At 42.9% G+C, this 9619-nt stretch overlaps 1 protein-coding gene across 1 annotated transcript; it reads right to left on the reverse strand.

Moving 5' to 3' along the window:
• Window positions 1–7990: 7990 nt before the first annotated feature.
• On the reverse strand, window positions 7991–9142 carry LOC115148302 (prolactin-releasing peptide receptor-like). Its single transcript, XM_029690234.1, has one exon. The coding sequence runs from the start codon at window positions 9140–9142 to the stop codon at window positions 7991–7993; it is 1152 nt and encodes a 383-aa protein (XP_029546094.1).
• Window positions 9143–9619: the final 477 nt, after the last annotated feature.

Here is a 9619-nt window from a genome sequence, read left to right on the forward strand (position 1 = left end):
GTCAGACCTCCTGTGATTCCATGTGTGTGAGAGTACATCAAGTAAGATATTTCTGTACATTTGGCTGCAATATTTGGCAAGTGATGTCTGACACATTGCGTATTCATTTGTTTTTGCCTATATAGCAGTTAATCTGATTTAATGCAACAATGACTGACAGGAGAGTAATAGAATTTTGTGCGATTACAATTAAGTAAATGCATTTAAATTTCAATCTATGGTTATTTCAGACATCCCCTTAGATGTAAGGCTGAGGCTGCGGATGTAACTGGCTGCCTGTTACACCCTGTGGAAACCCTGGATTGCTGATGCTATGTATTGACCAATGAGAGGGTTTTTGAAGCCACCGGTCAGCCATATTGGCACTTCCCAGAAGAAGCGGTCCTTAGGAATAAATGGAATTCTACAGTATTTCAATTAAATGTTTGAAAGACAAATGTATACTGAACAAAAATATAAACAGAACATGCAACAATTTCAAAGATTTTACTGAGTTACAGTTCCTATAAGGAAATCAGTCAATTGAAATAAATAAATTAGGCCGTAATCTATGGATGTCACATGACTGGGAATAGAGATATGCATCTGTTGGTCACAGATAACTTAAAAAAATAGGTAGGGACGTGGATCAGAAAACCAGTCAGTATCTGCTGTGACCACCATTTGCCTCATGCAGCGTGACACATACCCTTCACATAGAGTTGATCAGGCTATTGATTGTGGAATGTTGTCTCACTCCACAATGGCTGTGCGAAGTTGGTGGATATTGGCTGGAACTGGAACACACTGTTGTACACATCAATCCAGAGCATCCCAAACATGCTCAATGGGTGACATGTCTGGTGAGTATGCAGGCCATGGAAGAACTGGGACATTTTCAGATTCCAGGAATTATGTACAGATCCTTGTGACATGGGGCTGTGCATTATCATGCTGAAACATGAGGTGATGGCAGCAGATGAATGGCACGACAATGGGCCTCAGGATCTCTTCACGGTATCTTTGTGCATTCAAATTGCCATCAATAAAATGCAATTGTGTTTTTTGTCCGAAGCTTATGCCTTCCCATACCATAACCCCACCGTCACCATGGGGCACTCTGTTAAACTGCATTGTTGGTTAAGGGATTGTAAGTAAGGTTTCACTGTTAGGTCTACACCTGTTGTATTCGGCGCATGCAACAAATAAAAATGCATTTGATTTGTTCACAACGTTGACATCAGCAAACCGCTCGCCCACACGATGCCATACATGTGGTCAATACACGGTTGTGAGGCCCGGTTGGACGTACTGCCAAATTCTCTAAAACTACGTTGGAGGTAGCTTATCGCATCTGTGGCATTGTGTTGTGACAAAACTGCACATTTTAGAGTGGCCTTTTATTGTCTCCAGCACAAGGTGCACCTGTGTAATGATCATGCTGTTTAATCAGCTTCTTGATATGCCACACCTGTCAGGTGGATGGATTATCTTGGCAAAGAAGAAATGCTCACTAACAGGGATCTAAACAAATGTATGCACAACATTTGAGAGAAATGCCGGGATATTTTATTTTACCTCATGATGCATGGGACCAACACTTTACATGTAGCTTTATAGTTTTGTTCAGTGTATTTTCTTAATGTAGTGGGGACAATAACATTAGAACGTTTAAAAAAGTATACTTTATGTTTAGCTCACATAATATAATGTAAAAGTATGCATTAAGGTGTGTGTAATATAAAAAATGTGGCAAAAACAAATGTAGACATTAACAAATGCATTTCTATAGCTTCCAAAATATTTGGCTAAAAAGGCTAACATGCTACCAAAAGACTAACAGTGTTAGCACAACCCCAAGTGACAAACATACTCCTAATTATATGACTCCCAATCAGGAACAACGATAACCAGCTGTCCCTGATCGGGAGCCACACAGACCCACATAGAAATACAACACCCAGAACACACATACACAGACATACTCTGCCACGTCCTGACCAAAACTACACAACAACACCCTCTGCTGGTCAGGACGTGACACATGTTCTGCCCATGTGTTCCTTTACCTCTATGCACACATTTTTGTGGTCACCCTCCATTCAGATTTCTTACTGTCAATCGTAGATTATAATTCTACCGTGAAACTTCCATGCAGCATCTGCATGCCAACCATGTGATCTCATTCAGTTGCATGGGGATATGCATTTACATGTTATTAGTTATGTACAGTGTTGTTTTGAATTATGTACGGTGAGCAAATTGTTTAGAAGATGGTGTTAATAAATCTGTGTTTTGTTTAAATCAAAGTACATACAGTGCCTTCAGAAAGAATACACAAATGTTGCACAATCCAGGTGTGGAAATCTCTTAGAGACTTACCCCCAAAGAAAACATATTTAATAAAGATATATTAGTGTTTTATTTTTAATATATATTTTTTACAAATGTTTGATTTTTTCTGCCACTTTGACATTACAGAGTATTTTGTGTGGATCGTAGACAACAAATGACAATTAAATCAATTTAATCCAACTTTGTAAAAAATGGGACAAAGATAAGGGGTGTGAATACTTTCTGAAGGCATTATATTTTGCCTAGTGGCACACGTTGTTGACTTGTGGCCACATGAGAGAAAAAATGTGTGACCATTCGCACAATCATCCTAAAATCTCATAAGAAATATGGTGGTGTTTTTTGTCAGTAACATTATATTTGGTATAATACTATCATTATGTGGTCTTGTAGAAATGTATTCAACTTTGATCTAACTTTATTAAACAAGCACCATTCTCCATGAGTAGAGAAGAGAATGTGCATGAGTAGAGAATCCTGCACATGAGCAGAAGCTTCAGGACCTTTAGCCCCAGGGAAGAAAGGTCCACAGCCACTCTGTTGGGGAGACTGTAAGGACACTGCTGACCTGCAAAATGACTACCAAAAACTCAAACTGACCCTTACCTTAACCCTAACCTTTACCTAATTTTAACCAATTCTGAAATTAAATATTGGTTTGCATGTCAGGGGTGTCCGTATAGCCTTTTCCACTTGACTGATGTAAAGATAGTGTCAGTTATAAAGCTGAGGTGGAACTCTGCTGGAGCTCCTAATGTGCGGGTTAAATATTTAGGGACTAGTTAAGGTGCCATTGAAACGCATCGATAATTTGCTGTCTGCATTTACAACTTTTGAAGGGTGACTGCTCTGGGCAAGTCTCATCAGGTTTGAATTTTCTGATGCCACCTCGTGGCTACATAGCTGTAGGGCCGCACCACCATCATACTACCTATGGCGTTGCACTGAATCACACTTACGTCAGTGAATTCTGAGGTAACATATTTCATTGACTGAGTCTTCATGATTGCTCACAGTGCTTGACTGGGACATCTTTAGGCTCCTATGGATTAAATTACTTGGAACAGTCTTCCATAATGCTTCAACTAATGTTACAAAAAATGTCAGGTGTGTCAAATTGAAGGATAATAAGTTTAATAAGAGTCTAAGCCTTTAGATGGAAATATCTACTAAGCTAACATATGTCATTGTTTTAATATGGCCATAACATAAGATGGACCATTTAGCTATTTTATTTTGAGTTTAAGGACCCGTGGAGGTATACCCCCCCCCCCCCCAAAAAAAAAGAATGATCTGATGAAACACTGAATTTGGCCTTACTGCTATTAGCCCATAGAAATGCTTTGAATACCATATTCATATATGGCAAAAAAAGATAGTCCAAAATGAATCTAAAGGAAGTATGATTTGATGTGTCTGAAATGCATCTGAGATACATAGGAAAGCATCTGGGACAAAAACAAAGGTTACATGTGTAACCTTGGGTCCAAAAAAGCATATTCAAGTCTATTCATTTTCATATTTACAGGACAGTAACAGGTGACCTTCTCACGAGTCCTGTGAAGCTTGTCGGCATTGTAGAGCAGAACGGATGATATATTCCTTTTTGTGAGAATCTCAGGTTATCATAGTGGGGCCATATTAGTTTGTAACTCAAACCATTTGGATTTGACAGAAGTTTCCATGAGAAAAAGAATTCAGTCGGCACACTGAAGGGAATGACTTCAGACGAGTCCTGTGAACCTTGTGGGCGTCATAGAGCAAAACATCGGTGAGAGTCTCAGCTTTCCATAGTAGGGTCACATTAGTTTGTTGCGCAAACAGTTCAGACTTTACAGACATTTTCAGGAGAAGACAAGTTATAGGGGATAATCCTGTTCTGAAAAACAGCGCTGTACCTCAACTGCCTTCCGCATCTTCGGTGGAAGGCCGACATTGAGACGATTGAGATGCAGCCCATGCAAAAACCTAGAAGTCTCTAGCTTAATCAGACGGATTTTGATCAATTAAACTGTGATTAAAATAACAATAAAACGGCAATTCCGTGTGGCCGCGGACATCGACCCTAGGGAGGAGAGACAGTTGAGCTCCAGACAGACAGACAGACGGACCAGTATACTGATACGATAGTAGCGTAGATCCAGTCTCTTTAATTACACTGAACAAAAATATATACGCAACATGTAAAGTGTTGGTCCCATGTTTCATGGGCTGAAATAAAAGATTTTAGAAATTTTCCATATGTACAAAAAGCTTATTTCTCTTACATTTTTGGCACAAATATGTTTGCATCTCTGTTGGTGAGCATTTCTCCTTTTCCAAGTTAATCTGACAGGTGTGGCATAACAAGAAGCTGATTAAACAGCCTCATCATTACATAGGTGCATCTTGTGCTTGGGATAATAAAAGGCCACTCTAAAATGTGCCAATGTCACAGATATCTGAAGTTTTGACGGAGCGTGCAATTGGCATGCTGACTGCAGGAATGTCCACCAGAGCTGTTACCAGAGAATTGAATGTTAATTTCTCTACCAATGTCGTTTTATTGAATTTGGCAGTACGACCAACCAGCCTCACAACCGCAGACCATGTGTAATGCGTTATGTGGGCGAGCGGTTTGTTTATGTCAACCTTGCGAACAGAGTGCCACATGTTTGTGGTATGGGCAGGCATAACCTTTGGACAACAAAAGCAAATATATTTTATCTATGGCAATTTGAATCCAGGGAGATACCGTGACGAGATCCTGAGGCCGCCATCACCATCACCTCATGTTTCAGCATGATAAAGCTGTCATCAAGGAAAAGGGTGGCTACTTTGAAGAATCACAAATATAACATATATTTGATTTGTTTAACACTTTTTTGGTTACTACATTATTCCATGAGTTATTTCGTAGTTTTGATGTCTCACTATTATTCTACAATGTAGAAAATAGTAAAAATAAAGAAACACCCTTGAATGATTAGACGTGTCCAAACTTTTGACTGGCATTGTGTATGTGTCACGATTTCCGCTGAAGTTGGTGCCTCTCCTTGTTCGGGCGGCGTTCGGCGGTCGGCATCGCCAGCCTTCTAGCCATCATCAATCTACTTTTCATTTTCCATTTGTTTTGTCTTGTCTTACCACACACCTGGTTTCAATTCCATCATTACATATTGTGTATTTAACCCTCTGTTCCCCCCCCATGTCCTTGTCTGGAATTGTTTATTGTAAGTGCTTGTGCACGTTATGTCTGGTGTGCGATGGGTTTTGTACCCATGGATTTATTGTTCTGTTTCTGGTGGTTTTTATTATTAAACTACGCCGTTGTAAACACAGTTTTTTGCTCTCCTGCGCCTGACTTCTCTGCCGCCAGTACGCACCCCTTACAGTATGTTTGTTTGTGTGTGTGCGTGTTTACCATTGCCCAGGCTCTTGAGGGCTCTTCAGGACTGATGAGCCTGGTCCTCCTCTGTGTTGAGTTGAGGCTGAGGAGCTCTGTCTGTCTGCACATTCCTCTCCTCTCCTCGCTGTTTCCTTCCCTGCTAATTACTAATACAGATGCACCCATGCCTTGTTTATCACTCAAAATACAGAAAGTGCTTCTATGCAGCTTGGCATGAAATAGAATCTCTATTATTATGGGATAAAATTGTAATGTGTACATAACACAATACATGACTCCTGGATTCTAGTAATGTCTATCAGTGTTTCCTGCTGTCAGCAGATGAGATTACCTTTTCAGTGTTAAGCACATGGTCATCCATTACAATGGAAAGATGTACATAATCAAACCACAGTTGGGAAACCCTAGCTCAATCTTTGCCAAATCACACATAGGACCTATCATATTTAGCATTTTTACCACAGTATGTGTAAATATTGTAGTCTGGAGGAGCTTATAGGGCATGTAAGGAGGTTACATAAAGATTCGCAACAGCCTCCTACATTTTCTGGATTTATCAATAATCCATGAAATATAACAGAGCTCTAAGTTCTTCTTGCGGTTGGCACTTTAAGAGGCTAACACTGTTACTGTACATCCCTGCTAGGGACTGATAGTCAGCAGAGGGAGCAGACAGCACTGCAGATCTATACTTTACTTTCAGCTGTGCTTTCATCAGCCTGCATGACCTTTGACGTATGAGAATTCTTCCCAGTTTCTGACATGAGAATGCTCTTTAGAGGGCCTTTTCTCACCCCTGTGAGGGGCTAGTGCATTAGGCAGCCCTGTCAGGCTTATTCAGAGAGGAACAAGGGGGAGAGTATAACATGTCACATAGAGTTCACACGGTTGAACTTAATATCAGTCATGATTGATAAACAAAGCATGGGCTGTGACCCTGGCATATCAACCCTGGTGATTACTCAACATTGGGTTTTGTGCTTGGTGCTCAACCTAACAGAACCTTCTACAGTACCACAAGAGAACTAGATACAGCAAACCAGGAAGACTGAAACCTACCATAACCTTCAATAAAGCACCACAAGACACAGGAAACCAGAACGACACCGCATGTAGACTGTATCACAAGGGCATAGAAAACGGATATGGAGATTTGCAGGTAACATGAGAGACGAATGTGTGTGTACGTGTGTCCATGCTTGCGAGTGTGTGCGTGTGTGTTTGTGTACATGTGGTAGCGTAGTCGTGAGGTGTGGAAATATAGTAAAAGAGAGGACCCTTTATGTATACAAGTTGAGAGACACAGCTGGGAGTTTCAACATAATACCAGGTTTATCCAGGTGCTCACCTGACCTGTGTTTTCACTTAACATAATTTCTATGAATCCCCCCAGTTCCTGGGCTCCATACAGGGACAATGGTTGTCCCAGAACACTGACTAAAACTGCTCGACCCACACAGGTGTCTTTGCTTCTAGTCCAGACCACAGTAACTACAGGATAAGAAGAGTCAACATCATTGGGGAGGAAACCTGTTTATTCACAGTTTGGTACATCTATGATATACAAGTAAGCTTGAACAAGTAATGGTGAACTACTATACAGGCGCCTCCCTTTTCCAACTATTCTTGCAGATGTATGAGGTAAAACGATATGCCATAATACACTGACACTATATCATAAACATTAAATGTTACTTGACAGAATCACTTGTAACAGCTTGTGGAAAGATAATTTTGAGTTATGTACAGTATGCTGTGGGAGATAACTATGACAAACATGCAGAGTGACAATCTAGATAATCAGCATACGCACTCACAGGTGAGGCAGAATATGAGTGCTGTACACAACTTGAGAGTAAGAGAGAGTGTGACAGAAAGAGAGAAACAGAGAGGCATATACACAGACCTCCGTGCCACCCTTGTTCGCTCATCATCCATTGGCCATAATCTCATTTGAGGGATTGGTAGTGTGCACCTTCAGGGGAGCTGGAGGACATTAAAACAAGCATCAAAACAACACTGGCCTCAGGTAGGACTCTGAGTACTCTGGTGCTATAGACTTTTCACAGAACACTTAGAGAGAGTGTAGCTAACTGAATTACTGAGAGGTGAGAACCCAGGAGAGGGTCAGGGAGAGGAGCATTAGGGAGATGGGTGTGGAGGCAAACCTAAAGTCAAATCAACAGCAGTACCACCTTTAACCTCTCGCAACATCACCTTAACCTGAGCCCTGTCCTCCCTGAGTGTGGAGAGTGAGTGTTTGATCTTTCAGAAGGAGTTGTCAGCGTTGGTCTGTGGCCCTTCCTGCTCCTCTGTGATTGGTTGCTCAGACACCATGCTGAGACAGGTGTTAGTGTTGTGCTGTAACGCATGCTGGGAGAGCAGGCTGCTCTGGCGGCCCCGCCCTGTCAGGGGTCTCAGGTAGTCGCGGAGACGCAAACGCACCTTGCTGTGCAGCGAGGCGTAGATGAAGGGGTTGTAGCAGGCAGAGCTCATGGCCAGCAGGTGGCAGCACACCTGCAGCAGGTTGACGTGGCGTTTGCCCACCAGCAGGAAGTCCTGGTCCAGGTCCAGTAGCAGGTTGAGTACCTGCAAGGGCAGCCAGCAGAAGGCGAAGGAGAGCACAGACAGTACCAGCAAAGAGAAGGTCTTCTTCTTCGTCCTGTTCCAGCGATGCAGGCTGTGGGAGGGTGCCCCAGGGAGACAGCGCTGACGGAGCCGGGCTGTAATGCCGCAGTAGGCCACACTGACCGACAGCAGGGGAAGCAGGTAGGAGGTGAGCAGGATGAAGCAGGAGTAGAGTAGCCGCAGGTGGTCTGAGTCTGGCCAGAACTCCTCACATACCACCAGCTCCAACCCACTGGGACGCAGGTCCACGTAGCGCGTGTGGAGGGAAGGAGGAGTTGCCAGGAGCAGGGACAGAAGCCACATCCCCACCGCCAGTGCCCCACACCCCCTCAGGGAGATCCTCCTCCTCACAGGGTGAACCACCACCACATAGCGGTCCACAGCGATGGCCGTGAGGGACAGCACAGAGACAAAGACGGTGGAGGTCTGCAGCAGGGGGACCAGGTGGCAGAGCGGCCGGCCAAACAGCCAGCCCTCGGACTCGAAGGCGTAGGAGGCGGTCAGCGGGACACAGCTCAGGCACATGAGCAGGTCGCCTGCAGCCAGGTTCCCTATGAAGAAGTTGGTGGCGTTGTGGAGTTTCTTGTCAGCCAGGATGCATGCTAGTAGGAGGGAGTTGCCCACGCAGGCCACGGCCACCAGGAGGCAGTAGAGAGGGATGAACAGAGGGCGGTAGCTCAGCAGTAACTGCAGACCTGAGAACAACTCTACTGGGTCACTGCGGTTCAGAGAAGGTACTGCCAGGCTGGCATTGGAGGAGCCACCCACAGACCTCTCCAACACTGGCTCCATCTCTAACCAGAACTGGTAAATAGAATGGAGATACACACAGCTGTGTGTGAGTGTTTTAAGCCAATCACTGATTTACAATTTGAGAGAGCTTTGTTTTTGTTGCAGTACAATAATAAAAAACTAAAGGTGGGTTGAAGCTTTCTGAAATTAAAAAACAGAAATATGCATGTAAAAAAAATAGAGCAAAGAGCAATATGTATTTTCCTCCATGAGACTACAGTAACTGTTGGATAATTTTTATGGAAATCCTACTATTCAGCATAAGATAATTTCCTAGGAAAGCGATACAACAATATTGGATAAAAACAGCAGTACACAATTCCATTACTCAAGTGCAATATGGCCAAACGCCCATCTCTTTAACATAGTCATTTGAATTCCTGTTGATTATCCCAGGTAAAGCAACAGCTGTGTCCAATCAAACATACAACAGATCTGCTGGTATTTTATTTTGATAATCTGGGATTATATAGCTGG

The sequence above is a fragment of the Salmo trutta genome, chromosome 15 (assembly GCF_901001165.1).
Source record: "Salmo trutta chromosome 15, fSalTru1.1, whole genome shotgun sequence".
NCBI lineage: Eukaryota > Metazoa > Chordata > Actinopteri > Salmoniformes > Salmonidae > Salmo > Salmo trutta.